Source organism: Furipterus horrens, unplaced genomic scaffold (genome assembly GCF_987537825.1).
Source record: "Furipterus horrens unplaced genomic scaffold, mFurHor1.1.pri manual_scaffold_7, whole genome shotgun sequence".
In the NCBI taxonomy this organism is placed as follows: domain Eukaryota; kingdom Metazoa; phylum Chordata; class Mammalia; order Chiroptera; family Furipteridae; genus Furipterus; species Furipterus horrens.
Genome location: NW_028327177.1, coordinates 115,338,306 through 115,354,310, shown reverse-complemented (window position 1 = coordinate 115,354,310; position 16,005 = coordinate 115,338,306). Strand labels below are relative to the sequence as shown.

At 39.8% G+C, this 16,005-nt stretch overlaps 1 protein-coding gene across 1 annotated transcript in view; it reads left to right on the top strand.

Annotated features, from left to right (window-relative positions):
• Positions 1-13,542: 13,542 nt before the first annotated feature.
• ACP3 (acid phosphatase 3) overlaps positions 13,543-16,005 on the top strand; it is a 37,123-nt gene continuing 34,660 nt past the window's right edge. Inside the window, exon 1 of the mRNA XM_090284339.1 lies at positions 13,543-13,759. Within this exon, the coding sequence (XP_090140465.1) occupies positions 13,640-13,759 (120 nt within the window). The 5' untranslated portion in view covers positions 13,543-13,639. The remainder of the gene's footprint in view (positions 13,760-16,005) is intronic.

The following is a 16,005-nucleotide window of genomic DNA, read 5'->3' as shown; positions in this document are numbered from 1 at the left end:
GGCTAACCATTTTCTGAGGTTAAAAAGGCTGAAAGAAAAAATATATAATAACTATGTAAGAATTTAATACTTTAGCATGTCAAAAATATCATGAACAAAATTTAAACAAACAACAAACTAGTGTTTGCAATACATAAAATAAAAGATTTAATATTTAAAGAAGCCAACCAATCAGTATGAAAAATACTTAAACCCTGTAGAAACGGCAAACAATATTAACAAATAATTCACCAAAGAAGAAATTTAAATGCCTGAGAAACCAGAAACGTAATTAAGCTTTTATACTTACCAATAGTTGAAGGAATACCTACGGAAACAATAGAATGCTACTTTTGGTATATCAAATTGGAGAGAAAGAGATGGAGAGAGAGAAGGAGAGAGGGAGGGAGGGAGAGAAAGAAAGAGAGAGAGAGAGAGAAGAGGGAAGGAGGGAGGAAAGAAGAGATGGGAAAGGAAGAGAAGGGAAGGGAAGGGAGAAAATAAGATGTGGAAATTATATGCTTTCAACTTGGATTTTATACATGGCCAAGGGTGATAAAAATTGAAAGAAGTTTCCTAAAAACAATTCGGCAATATTATGAAAGCATTATAAAAATTTATACTCTTGATTCTGTAGTTGCAATCCTAGAATCTATCTTAAGGAAACAATCCAAAATTACATAAGATTTATATATAACAACATTCATTTCAGTGTAATTCAAAATAGGAAAAATTTAAAAAATATATAAAAAATATATAAATGTTAATTATTACATATAAGAAATGCAGTTATTAACATAATTTCTAAATATGTATATAATATTATAGGAAAATAAGTTAATGTTCAGGAAAAGAAAGTGAGAATACCAAAAGTTGTATGATTTTTGGAATTTGGGAAGTTTTCATAGAATTTTGTGCTTCTAATTATGTATGTATTTATGTGCATGTATATACTATATTTCATTGATTCTAAGACATCTATTTCTACATTTTGAAATTAGAATCCACCTAAAATCAATGATGTCTTAGATTAAGTGAAATACTATTCATTCATGATAATATTATCATGTTACTCTCTTCTTTATGTTACAGAATCCCACCAGGGTCGCCAAATTGTTACAGAACCCCTGGGCTGTTCCATTTGAAAACAAACCCACGGGCTCTTTAGTTAGGGGTCCGATTGCCCACCGCCAGAATTACAACTCTGAATATTATAGTTGAGTGAAAAGAAAATTGTTTATTTAAGTTACACACATCCTTGCCTCCCCTCTACCAAATCTAGCCAGTTTTAGGGAGGTCAGAAACACCGTTTCCCTACTTCCTAGGCACAGTTCAGCTTTACCAGCAGCTGCCAATCACTCAGTCTGATTGGGGAGGTCCTTTCTGTGCTGTGGTGCCCTCCAGCTCTCAATGCAGGACCACCTGGATTCTCAGCCTCCTTGCAAACTGTCTTCTTTCTGAAAACCGCGTGGATCTCCTCTCCTTCTCCAGAGCACCTCTGCGAACACCCGCCAGCGAGGGAGACAGCCCCAGAGCGTGCCCCCCCTAAAGTGGTCGCAGATGCCTATATATCCCTGACTGCGTCCTCTGATGCAGTGGGTGTTGCCAATAGTTCTGACCATTCACAGAACCCCACGTAGGCTCTGTGTGCTTTCCATACCATCACCTGGTTCAAGACTCCTCCTATCCACCTGAGGCCTTGGAAGCATCCAAGCAATTTTACATAATGAAAGACACCAGCCATCAGCCTCAGGCATGTGGAGGCATTCTGAAAGCTGCTTCCTTCTCCCCACCCCCAGCCTCAAACTCCAGGGATTTTTGGACTCCCCTGCTTCTGTAACATTTACAGTTTAACATTTTTATAAATCCATAATGAATGTATTTTACTCTTCCAATTATATTTAGAAAGTAAATAATTGACTGCCTGAAAGAAGTGCTGACACAAATGTAAAGAATCAAAATCAAATAGTCAAAGGAAAGCTATATAAAGCAGTGTTAGTAGTCACAGCAGTTGAAAACCATAGTTATGTTGCCAGGAGGAGGATTATGGGTTCAATAGCTTCTCCCCAGAAGATGTTGGAATCCTAATCCCCAATACCTACGTATATGACCTTAGTTGGAAATAAGGACTTTGCAGATGATCAAGTTAAGATGAGGTCATTAGTGTGGGCCCTAACAAATATGACTTAAAAAATGGGGAAACATACACAGAGACAGACACACAGGGAGAAAACCATGCGAAGAGGAAGGCAGAGAGCAGGTTGATACATCTACAAGCCAAGGAACAACAGAGATCACCAGAAGCCAGGTGTGAGGCATCGAACAATTTCTGCCTCACAGCCCCAGAAGGAACCAACCTTAATTAAGTAGCCTTAACCTCAGCTGTCTAGCCTCCAGACTGAGACAATAAATTTCTGTAGTTTAAGCTGCCCCGTTTGTGGCACTTTGTTATAGCAGCCCGAGGAACTAACACCAGTCTGGATGGATGTGTTTTCTCTAATTCTGTAGTTGTCAGACTTCCATTCAACTCAATTTCTGATGGTTCTGAGTGACGGTTCTTCTGTATTTTAGTTGTAATTTTGATGTGGTTGTTCAAAGAGGCGAGCCATAGTCTGCCTACACCACCAACTTGACCAGAAATTCTTAAAAAAATTTTTTTTTAAAGCCTGAGTAGCAATAACTGTTCTCCTACTTGCTCCAAGAGGAAATGTCCAGTGAGGCCTTGGAATCCATGGGAAAAGGACTTTGGATTAATTGCTTATGCTCTCTTGGGAGGCCAACTGTTCAATGTGGGCAAACAGCTTAAGGCAGATGATTTCTAGCCTTCTCCAGGATTTCTGTTTTTATTTTTTAGCCAGAGTCCTTTCTCTAAGTCAGTGTTTTTTAAAGGGAGGTGCACAGACTATGTTCAGTAACATCACTTGGAGTACTTGTCTGAAATTCCCGTTTCTGCCCACACACACCCTCCAAATCCAGATCTCTGGGAGAAGAGCCCAGGATTCTGCTTTTTTTAAAGATTTTATTTATTTATTTTTAGAGAGAGGAGAAGGGAGGGAGAAAGAGAGGGAGAGAAACATCCATGCTTGAGTGACACATCAATCGGTTGCCTCTCACATGACCCCATCTAGGAACCTGACCTGCAATCCAGGCATGTGCCCTGACTGGGAATCAAACTGGCAACTCTTTGGTTCACAGGCTGGCTCTCAATCCACTGAGCCACACTAGCCAGGGCAGGATTCTGCATTCCTCAGCCCCCCAACACCCCAGTTGATTGATTCTTTTAGAATAACTTTAAGGACTACCTACCTGCTGTTCCCTAGCTCCCTCTGTTGTCCAAGTTATGAGTTTGTGTGTCTGATTGGTTGCTTAGTTTTATGGGGAATAAATTCTTCATGGTCTACATTTTTCTTGACGCTAAGAAAAGACCTAGAGACATCTGGAACCCTACCGATATAATTGAAACTATAGATCAAGATGTAGAAATTATGAATTCTTCTGTCTCTTTATTATGGGATGTGGGTTGTTTTGATGATGGACAGGTTCAAAATGTGAGGAAGTTTAGAATATACACTGTAATGAAAAAAAGGCTTAGCCATGTAATAATTGGGGAAAATATGCCACTTTGATAGAGAAAATAAGTGGCCACTATATCAAAATAATGGTAGAATTCACAATGAAGATCCAATTATCATAAGTTTCTATACAGCAAAAATCATAGCATATAAATCCATAAGGCAACTTCAAAAAAAAGGCAATGAGAAGTGGGCAGAAAGACAATTACAGTAAGAAACTTTAGCTTACCTTTCAAAATTAATAAAAAACTAAGTGCCCTGTCACCAAAATTTTTTGAAACCCTCTCTTAATTTGGTCAAGAAAAAATTCAAATAAAAAATTGTAACTAATTTAGAAAATAACAATAATAAAAATCACAGTGCCTAAGAAACAGTGAGAAACTTCTAAAACCATGATGAAAACTTATAACTTTAAACGTTTTTTATTGACCATGAGTTAAACTTTCAAATCAAAGATGTATTAGAAGAAAGCAAAAGTAAACCAAATGATACACATGTAAGAAATAAAAGACTAAAGCAGAAAGCAACAAATTAGGAGGGGAGGTGGGCGGGAAACAGAGACAGAGCTAAAAATACACCTGAGACACGTGAGGTTTGAATCTTGGACCAACAGCAAAGAGCTGGTTCACTGGTCAATATAATTTTTAAACAAATTTACTTGTGAGGAAAAAATCAATACATATACACAAATATAAAGGGAATTTAAAAACATTATTCTAAGACAGTTGGATGAAATGGATTATTTTAATATAAATTCTCAAACTCATATTAAATATAAATTATATATTAACATAAATAACCAAAACAGACAGCAAAAGAGATGGAAAAAACAAAGGAGATCAAATACCACAAGGAGAGAAAATTGTCAAACAGCTATTCTTTAAAAACCATTAAATCCTGGCAATTTCTCAGGGGACATCAATCAACTTATTTCATACTTACAAGGAACAGGATTTCCCATGCTATTAAAATAGTTCCAAACCAGGAAAAGAAAAGGAGGGTGTTCCAACAGTATTTACAAAGCCAGTGCAACATTGACACCCAAACCTGAAAGCAGAAACACAGAAAACTACAGATCAATATTTTATGAATACTATTTAAAAATCCAAGATAAAATGATATAAATGAAACACAGTTATGCATAAAAAGGAAACTGCAACATGATCAAAAGGAACTGACTGCAGAAATTTAAAGTTCTGCATTTTAAAAGATCAAAGGAGCAAAAATAATTTTTTCCATAGATGTTAAAAAGAAATTTATAGAGTATCCAATAACTATTCAATATACTTTTGTGTGTATATATATTTATCAGATAAAAATTCCGGCTTCCTGCTTAACAGTGAAACATTAGAAGTAGTTCCTTTAAAGTCAGAAGTGTGCTATAAGTGCCCCCATATCACAACAATGATTTTAGATTATGTTTTAAGTATAACAATTAGAAAAGAGAAATAAGAGATTTAAAAAAAAAAACTGGAAAGATACTTTTAACAAACTTGTGCTGGATAAAGATAAATGAATAAAACAATATAAGTAAAGGAATGTTGAAATGTTTTAGCCAAGACTTCCAGCGGGCCCTTGGCACTGCCTGGTATTGCACTACATGTCCATGTTGTGTTCCTTTCTCCTCTGTCCACATGGATTTCCCAACCCCTTGCTCCTTAAACCTTTAAAACATTCTCCACCCTCCATGCTTTCATTTCCCTAGGTGATATTGCATCTTATGTTTTACTGAGAACATAAACGTGCTCAGAATAGAACTTGATCTCACTCCCGTTAAAATGCATGAGTGGTCCATTTCCTATCTCTCCAACCATTCCACTGTGTTCTGCACCCCACTCCCTCTCCCTGTTCAAGGACATTTCTCTATATTCTTCACTGCATCATCATACAAACTCAATACTTAAACACACACAAACACAGAGGGGGGGAAAGCCCCCAGCTTCTTCCACAACTTCTCCATCTATCTCCCCATTTTCAGCTCCTTTTCATATAAAATTGTTCCAAAGAGGCATTGGTGATGGCTGAGTCTGTCCTCACTTCTTCCCTTCTCAATTGGTTCTGATTGTACTTCCATCACCTCCCCACCTCCACTGGCATGCTCCCATCAGACTCGACACAACCTCACCTTGCCCGATCCAGTGGCCACTGCTTCTGTCTTCACCTTTCTTGTTGTAAACAATCCAGGCTTTTGAAACAGGTGACCACTTCCTACATGAGATACTCTCTCCACCCAGCTTCTGTGACACTGCCCTCCTCTGGTCCCTTTCAAGTCCTCGTTACATCTTTCCAGGCCCCTCCTGTTGCACTCTAAATGTCAGCATGCCACAGTGCTCTGTTCTTGGTCCTTTTCCTTTTCTTTTTAAAAACAACATTATCGAGGTATAATCTACATATCACAAAATTAATTTTAAGAGTATAGTTCAGTAATTTTTGTAAATATTATTGTAATCCTCAACACAGTTCAGCATTAGAACATTTCTCTTGCCCCAGTAATATTCCTCTTGCTTTTCTATAGCTAATTCTGGTCTCCACACCCAGTGTCAGCAACTACTAGTCAACTTTCTCTATGTATAGAGTGGCTTTTCCTTTCTTCTTCCGGCATGCTCTCTAAAGGTGATTTCACATAAGCCTATGGCTTTATATATGATCTCTATGTCCAGGTTAACCATATTTATGTCAATAATCCCAGTCTCTCTTCCAAACTCCATACTCACATATCCAATAGTCATTCACCATCTCTACTTAGATTTTTAATAGACATTTCAAACACTTGACTGTTGCCTATTTACTCCCCATGGTATAGTGGCTAAGAGCATAGTCTGCAGCCAGACACCCAGGGTTTGAATCTTGGCTTGTCACTTACTAGCTGTGGCACCTTAGGCAAGTAACTTAACCTTTCTGTGTTTTAATTTACTCATCTATAAAACAAAGCTTAATAATAGTATCTATCGCATAGTATTGTAGCTATATTATAGGTATAGCACAATTATTCTATGCCTAAATAGTCACAGTCATCGTAAGACCATGAATAGGGCTGAAAGAAATTAGTTAGGATCTTGGTGACACCCTCAAGCCCCTAAATTAACCAATCCTGGAATATTCTACCCCTGTACTATTTGTTACATGAAAACTGAAATGGTTCTGCAGCAACTCATGGCCCAAAGCCTCCTGCTTTGTAACCTCAGTAACAGCACAACCATTCATCCAATTCTCAAGCCCAAGGCTTGCGAGTGTTCCTTGGCTCTCCCTCCCCTTCCCAGCTCATATCCAAGACTGGTCCTTCCAAATATGTATTTCTCCCTCTTTTGCTCCACCCTACCACCTTCTTGACAAGTATCTTCAGTGATTTTTAACACATATCACTTCCTTGATTAAAATTCCTCTTTTGCCTTCCCACTGCATTTAAAATAAATCCAGACTCCTCACTGCAGTGAAGAAGACCCCATGTGATCCCACACCTTCTACCTCTCTGACTTCATTTCCCCTCACCCCGTACTCTTCCCCATGTTCACAAATCTCCAGCCACACATGCCTTCTTTTCTTTCCTCCAAGACAACTACCTCCTTCCAGTTCCACGGTCTTTTCACTCTGCTCAGTGCGCTCAGTTCCAGAGGCTCTCGGAGCTCACATCATCATTTCATTCAGGCCTCAGCTCCGAGGTCACCTCAGTGAAGCCCCCCTGCACACCCAGTGAAAGTAGCCCCACCACAGAGCTTCTCATTGTCATATCACATCATTTTATTGCACTCACAGTAGTTATCACTGCTCATTTCTTGATTTACTTGTTTTTCTGCCTCTCCCTGCCAAAAATAATAAAAGTTTCATAAAAGAAAACACTTGTCTCTTAGGTTTACTCTAGCATTCTAAGAACCTAGAACAGTCCCACACATGTAGATTCTCAGTAAATAACTGTTTGAATCAATGTGGGGTGATGGGCATATTATCAAAACCAGACCAATTGGACTCATCCCCAAGATTTTTGAACTGGAGTTGGAGAAGAGTCCTTTCTTCTTGGATGAAGTTAGGAGCAGTCTTGGTCCTCATTTCAGTTGGGATGGTGTATGATTTGAGAAATTAGAGCCACAAGGGGGAGAGAAGGAAAAAAGAATGAATTAGATGAACCCCAGCAGCATATTTGTTCCAAGTCCCCTGTGATTTTTATCTTTCCTTTGTTCAGTTACTTGAGAGCAAAAATTCTCTTTTGTGCCTAAAATGAACCAAAGTAGATTTCTGTTACTTGCCACCAAAAGATTCCTGAATATTAAAAAGGATGACAGGCTTCAGAGAAGGTACCAAGTGCCCTCCCAAAGGAAGTTCAAATCAGGCATTCAGAAGGGGGACCCTGGTCAGGAGCCAGGTACCTGGACTGAGGCCTTACTGTTCCTCCCATCAACACAAGCCCATGAGAACTGCCCTTCCCTATCTGGAAAAGTAGTAGCAGTACATTTTCTGAGCACACATGCAGGTGTCATACTTAGATCTGCTTTCAAGAACAAACTTGCCAGCAAGGTCCAAGGAGTGAAGTTAGCTGACATCGTTTGGCATCCACTGTAGCATTGGAGCTGAGGCCACATCCCACTCAGAAGGCTCCCAGTGACTGTGCATGGTGAGTTTCTGAATTTCTGCCCAATTTTGGATTCCTCTGTTGTACCTGGTAGCCTAAGACTTACTCAGGGTTGCACACAGTTTGAGATTCTTTCTACCTAATCCTCCTTCCATCTACCTGTCTTTTTCCAGGCAGGATTAACATGATTTTATTTATTCAAAGCAAGCCATCTAAGTTGTAAAAGTGCCCATTCTTCTGGTAATGGGATGAACAGAAAACCAGTTTAGAGATATCATAAGAAAGCTTTTGTTTTATAGGAAGGTTTTTGTTTTAATAAAGGAGTTGATTGGTAAGAATTTATTCATTCATTCAACAAATATGTACTGAACCCCTACCAGGTGCCAGGTGTTGTTCTATCCACTGAGGTCAGGGCTGTAAACTCTTCTGCTCTCATGGAGTTTACATTCTAATGGAGGAAACAGACAAGAAACAAACAAACAAAATATGTAACATAATGCCAGGTACGAAAAGTGCTATAGCACAAGTAAAACAGGTGACATAACTGCCAGGAGGTTGCTAGTTTAACTGGGTGGGCAAGGAAGGCCTACCTAAAGAAGTGGAGTGAAAGAATCAGCTCATCTGAAGGAAAAGTGTACCGGAGAGGGAGCTGTAAAATGCAATAGGCATGAAGCGGAAGTATTTGTGGCTTAAGAAACGATGAGTTCAGTGTGACTAGAGTGAAGTGAGCAAGGGAAGAATGGTAAAAGATGAGCTGAAGAGGTAGAAGGGGCAGATCAAACAGGGCCTGGAAGGTCATGGAGGGGTTTTGGATTTTAAGTATGATGGGAACCCAGGGGAAGATTTTTAATAGGCCATTGACATCATTTGATTCATAAAATTCTCAAGGACAAAGTGAAGACTTCACAGCGGACATTGTGTTACTCTTGGGTTTTCATGGCACTACAGGAAATTGTGGAATCTCTTTAAGACAAGATGTATCAAAGAGGAAGGAGGAGGATGGGGCAGAAGTTGGGGCAGGAAAAAATTTTTTCTCGTTAACAGCTTAGGACCTGGCCATGTAATAGAAATAGGTAGGTGAACTATGCTATAAACTGAATTACCTTTTGGGCCCACCCCCCTACAACTGTGAGGATACCCAAAAATCAAGTGAGAAGTAACATGTAGCTAATATTAGACATTTTAACATTTATTTTCTGAATTTAATTAAAATATCTGTTCACCGCAAGGAATTTGGAAAGTGGAGAAAAGCAGAAAGAAGAAAATGAAACCACTTATAATCACATCACCCAGGAGAAGCACCATCAAAACTGCTGCGCATGTCCATCAGTCTTTTCTTGAATGTACATTTAACAAAATGTAAGTTGTGTGTTCTGTTCTTAACCTTTGAAATACAGTAGACTCAATGTGGTGCTCCGTCTGCAAGGCTATAGGAAAGGTGAAGGCAATATGACAATATTTCCCAGTTATTCTAGTAATCAGAACTTTGGAATGACACACAAAGCAGACTGTGACAAACCACATGTGCCCCTTCTTCCCTGCCAGCACCTGAACAATGGAGATTCAGTCCTGGGTGACAGTTTCAGAAAGACTGGGCCCCATCCTATCCTCCAGGGCTCCTTCTCAGTTATGAGTTACTGCTGTCTCTGTTCTCGCAGGTTATTTAGATCTGAATGTGAGAAAAGCATCCTTATTGCAGGGTAACGTTTGTGAGAGAGGCCAGTACAGTGCAGGTCATTACAGTCCAAGGAGCAGCTGGAGGTCAGCTTTGTTCAGGCTAACAGACAAAAATACTGGGCTCCTTTCAGTTCTCAATGCCTCAGTATAGTGGCCTCATCTCACCCCAAACATTCATTTCCTTATGGACAGAACAAAGTTAGACAGTTTAATCTCAGAAGAAGAAAAAAGTTGTTCCTTTCCATCTTCCAATTCATAGAGTCATGTCTGGGAACTAGGACGTGTCTGAGGAGAGTGAAGCACTCACCCTGGGCACATAATTTAAAGGGGTGACGAAAACCCTTAAGCAAGATAAATAATATTTTATATGATATACAAAAATAAAAATTAATATAAACATTCAATTGTTTTAAAAATATCAAAATGTTAAGTGAAGACAGAATCAGTATTTCTGATCTTTTTCTTTCATTTCATGCTCCAAATAAGGCTTGGCAGGGCACTGTTAATGATCTTATCTGGACCTCCTGAACAAGAATTTCTGGGAGGCCGAGGAATCTGTATTTTATTAAGTTTTCCAGGTGATTCTTACATGTATTATAATTAGAGAGATACAGGAAAAATGATGTCAGTTACAGCTTTCTTTGATAATATTCCAATGACATAGTTACTTATGACATAGGGGGATTTTTGCCTAAATATTAAACAATAGTCATTTTATGCCAAGGGCAAATAGACACACACACACACACACACACACACACACAGACAATGCAAAATGACTGGTTGAGGGGAGAAGAACTTTTACTCTAAACCCATCTTAGATGTGCCTCAAAGCAGCTAACATTGAACAAGGCTCCAATGCAATAATTTGTCTTTATATTAACTAATCAATCAATATTATTTTAATTAATTAATTTTCTTAGAGAGAGGGTAAGGAAGGGAGAAAGAGAGGGAGAGAAACATCAATGCATGAAGAAACATCAATTGGCTGCCTCCCATACACCCCCAACCAGGGCCTGGCCCACAACCCAGGCATGTGCCCAGACCAGCAATCGAACCGGTGACCCTTCAGTTTGCAGTATGACACCCAACCCACTGAGCCACACCAGTCAGAACTCAATATTATTGAGTGTCCGAAGTCTGTATGGCACTGAAAGCCAAATAAAGCAATTGTGAAGATTTAGCAAATCAGAGGGTTTAAACATAGGCTTTCTACCTGGTGAACAACCAATATACCTATGAATGGATTTCAAGTCCAACCCAGCTGCTTGCTATCAGAGACACACTTAGCACTTTGATAGCCCTAGATCTACCAAATGAATTTTTTCCTTATAAATATTTGTTCATTGTCCCGATTCTGTGTTACACCACCCAGGGCTCCCTTCATGAACTGAAGGATTAAGTCATCCCAGCTCTTGGGAATTTGTTGTCTGATATCAGTCAGCTGTCAACTCCATTTGAGAACTGCCATGGCAGAAGTGAGCCACATAACCTGTGGTCAAATTCCCTGCCAGGAGCAGCCTGCGTCCAATGAGTGGCTAATGCAGGGGTAAAAGGCTTTGTCCCTTCACCCCAATTCACAACAACTCAAAGGGCTATCCCAGCTTTAGAACCCCTAGAAAGATCAGCAGAGGCCTTCTCCTTCTTCTCAATCCTGCTTATTTATCTTCCCCCTACTATTACTGATCCTGAGAGCACCCCCTAAAAAATGTCCTACATGCAAATCTCCATCTGGGAGTTAGCTTTCCGATGAACACAACCTACTTCACTTAGGGAACTTCCTAACACTGTACCAATTACAGGTTGAACACTTGACATACAATGAAAGAAATATCACATGGAAACAAAGGTGATTCAGCCAGTAAGTTCTGCTAATCATTGACAATAAAATGATTGACAATCTTCACTGGAATGTCTATAAAGACATGTCAATATTTTTCCAAGTCATACTTTCAATGCTACCATACTCACATGGTTATTCCAGATGACCCTTTAAGTCTCTACAAAGGCCTTGTGGGTTTAAAATTCAAGAGACCAAAGAAGATTCTAAAATAGGCTTTATCTGAGTTGAGGGTCTTCAAACCCTTCTTCATGGTGGGCGGATCCACATTCATGATCTCTCCTTCCCTTATAATCTGATGATCAATGTAGGAGTTTGGATAGTGACTGAGACAGAAGCATAAACTACCCACTTGTTCCAACTTGAATTAAGTTTGAATTGGATATGTACAATTCCAGCAGTTCTTTTTTTTTTTTTTTCTGGTTGTTTCCATTATTGTTGTTGCTCTTACTCGAAGGGTTTAAAGGAGCCCTGAGGAGGTGACACAGAGAAAGTGGGGTCTGGGTCAGAAGCAGGGCTCATCCAACCTAGCACACAACATGGCACAGGTAGGTTACAGAACCAGAGTATCGGGAAGCACTAAAGCTGTAGTCAGAATAGTACCAGGCATCCATCTAAGGGTGAGACAAAGAAGAAAATTAGAGAGCAGGGAGCCAGGCTGACCCTTGAGAAAATAAGATATTGAACAGAATTGGGGATCTGGCACAGTTTAAGGCACATGGTTCAGAACCAAGCGTGCGAATGGTGAACAGGTGCTGGAGCTTCCTTTCTCAAGTTGCTTGGGGCACACAGCAGGGGTTAATTAGCGTGGCAGCTTCATCTCTGCCCTGGACAACCCCCTTTCCCTACACCCATCTCCTCGAAATCTCACCCATTTAAAATGACAGTGGGGACTGGCAGGTGGAGAGTGTGATGACAAAGAGAGGATCACAAGTCCCCTTGAAGGTGCAACCCTAACCACACATGCATTCATGCTTCACATATATTTCCCCATGAAGGAAGAAGCCTCAGGTCTCCCACACACGACATTCTAGGGCACCCTATGATCACATCACAGCACCCTCCTGTCACAGGTAAGTGCAGTGCACCAGAGAGCAGGTAGTGGAGGAAAAGCACTGTTCTTCTGCTGATGGGGCAGGAGCATCAGGACAAGAGCTCAGCACAGAATTCCTGTTTCAGCCTGTGATTGGGGCTGACAGGATGAGAAAAATGGAAGGCTAAGTTTCCTTAGTCCACATCAGCCTCTTTCAGCCTCTTTCCTGTTGTCCCTGATGACATCACGGCTGGAGAGGCCAGGGTGCGTGACTCACCCAGAATGTATGCCTTGTAGTCAAAGCTGGTGAGATTGTTGTTGTTGTTGCACTGTGTCAGGTTAGGAAAGGTATTTTTAACCCTAATGTTGAGATACCACACATGAGCCCCAAATATCGTAATGCGTGACTAAAAGTGTTGAAGATAAAATTGCTCTTACTTTTCTTCAATTTAAAAATACCCCTATAGGCTGCATGGGAGTTTTAGAAAAAGGAGTCAAGTTTAGCCTGAGTAATAGACCCAACATATGCCAGTACCTGCACTTTCTTCCATAGCTCACTCCAATCATTCTGGATTCCCTAAGGTTTTTAAAGTTGGAGTGAATTCCTTTCCCAAGTGACAGCTACAAAGCAAATGCTGTATCACACCCCATCTAAAGTAAAGCTAAAAGTAAACTCAAAAGAGATGTCTGCTAATACGCTCTGTGGTCTTGAGCAACAGCTTTCCCCTCTCTGGGTCTCTGGGTCTCAGCGTGCTAACTTAAATATAGAAGCCTGAGATCTCTAACACCCCGCCCCAAAACTATCTGATTGTGCCAAACCCCGCCCCAAACTACCTGGAGATTTTACGATTTAGGAGCCTGGCTCCTCCCAGCTCTTGCTTCCCTTTTAATCCTTGATTGAATAGCTTCCCCTCTAATGGCTTTTGCAGGCGAAGCAGCACCTTCTACATCCTGCCGAAACAGCGCTCCCCAGCATGAGAGCCGCCCCGCTGCTGGGGGCCTGGGCTGCAAGCCTTCACCTTGGCCTCCTGCTTCTGCTGGCCTTCTGGCTGGACCCAGGTGTGGTCGCTAAGGAGCTCAAGTTTGTGACACTGGTGAGTGGAATTTTCTCTCTGCTTTTCTCTTAAAACTGTGACCAGCAGGATCGGAAAACCAAATGCCTGGTTTCATTTTACTCTTGTGTTGTCTTGGGAAGACCAGACTCAGAGAGTGAATAATCAAGTTTCACAAGTTCCTCGTCGCAAAGAGTAAACGTGCCCTGACACAGAGGTGTTTGGTTTGGTTATTTTTACCTTTGCCAATGTTATTTATTTATCCCCTTTCTTTACCACTGCATTGAATACATAGTTTCCTTTTGACAGCCACTCAGTCCAGGAGAAGAAGCTTTAGCTGGTGCTGTGTATTACCAGGAGCTAGCTAAACTAGCTTCAGAAAGTTTAATGATTATTTGCTTGCAAACCAAAAAACCAGTCATTTCAGAATTAAGTAGCCCTTCTGTTTATCAGGACATTGAAAAGTATATTTGTAAACAGTGTTTGAAGCATAAAGTGAAACTAAACTCAAGAGTTCTAAGATGACTTCCTGATACATAGATTTGGTTGACCATTAAAAATCATGTTTTTCCCATCCATATGTGTCACAGTTATTTTTAAAAAGGGGGAGGGCTGCCTAATGCATGATGTCAGGGGGAGAACTGATACTGTTGGCATTGTTTTAAACAATAGAGAGTTTGCAAAATAAAGGGGATTCACAGCTTTACATATGAGTTCTGGAATCAATCCTTTCATATCTCTTGGTTTCTGTTTGTGTCTGATTTTCTCTGTATCTCTATTTCTGTTTTATCTGTTTCATGCATTTGTCTCTCCCTGCCTCTGACCCTTGTCTTTCACAGCCTCTCTTGATCTCTTTCTCTGTCTCACATTTTTTATTTGATCATGAAAGCATGCTGATAAAAAAGTAGATTTTCTTTCTGTAAGAATACTCATAATTTATTTTTATAACTTACTTAAAAATTAAACACAAAGTTCCTATTTTGTCAACTTTAGTGTATATATAGAACTACTTTTCCTTTTACAAAAAAATTTCATAACCATGAGCTTATGCAAATCCTAATTCTTAGCCCAGTAAATCTTTACTAGGTCATGAGTCAACAATGAGAGAGAACCAGAGAAATATACCGTCAATTTATTTACAAACGATTCACAAGCTGTCCGACTTCTGTGCTGAAAAAGCTGTATAATATTATGTACCTTCCATGGGAAGTAGACTTTTAGTTATGTAGGGAAATCCAGGCAAGTTAGACTTTTAGTTCCTTGGCAAGTTAAGACATGGGTTCCATGCCAACATATGCATTAAGCAAGTGTGGGGACTCTGCAGAAATTCCACTGCCAATACTGTAAACCTGAGACAAGCCGGTTGAGTAGGAATCCTCTTTGAGTTATTACAGTAAACTCAGTTAACTGCATGTGTTTGAGTCTCGCCTCCATGTTTTACTCCAGCCCAGGCTAACTTCCCTTGACCAGCAAACTCTTGTGGGTCTTCTTTCTTCCCCTCCATTCTTGGTTAACAGCTGTTTAGGGAGTCCAAGTTAATCCTTCCCTAAGAAAAACCTTATGAAGATAGTTCACTTGGAGCTAAAAAAATAAACAATTATCGCACAAGGCCAATGTTAACAATTTTTTCTACCACACTTCCTTCCATTAATGGTAGATGAAGGGCAACTTAATACACCGGTTTTGGTCCTTATACAACAACATCTATCTGAGGACTAAGTCAGAAGATATCACTTTCTTCTTTCTATTGATTATAGCAAATATTTGATTATAAATCATTCAGTTATATACCCAGGGAAATCCTTAGAAAATCAATAGGCAAACCAGAATAAAAGAATGGTGCCTCTGATTACAGTGGTAATATTAATGACAATAACCAATAGTTAATTGACTGCTCAGGAAGTGCCAGGCACTGTTTTGAGAGTTCAATATGGATTATGTCACATAATCCTCCCAACAACCCTATAAAGTAGTTGTCAGGAGAACACAAAATGCCCAGAGAAATTTGAATTTCAGATAAACAGCAAATAATTTTTAGTGTAAATATGTTCCATGCAATATTTGAGCATCCTGTCTTTTTGCTTGCTATATCTGGAGACCACTCCACGAAGTTTTTGTAAAAACCTTATTATCCCTATTTTATAGATAGAGGGAAAAAAAAGGCCAAAGAGGTTAAGCAACTTGCCCAGGGTCATACAGCTAAGATTTGAACCCAGGCTGTATGATCCTAGAGGCCATGCCCTTAATCACTATTGTATGTGTAAAATCCGGCACATGGAGCTGAGATC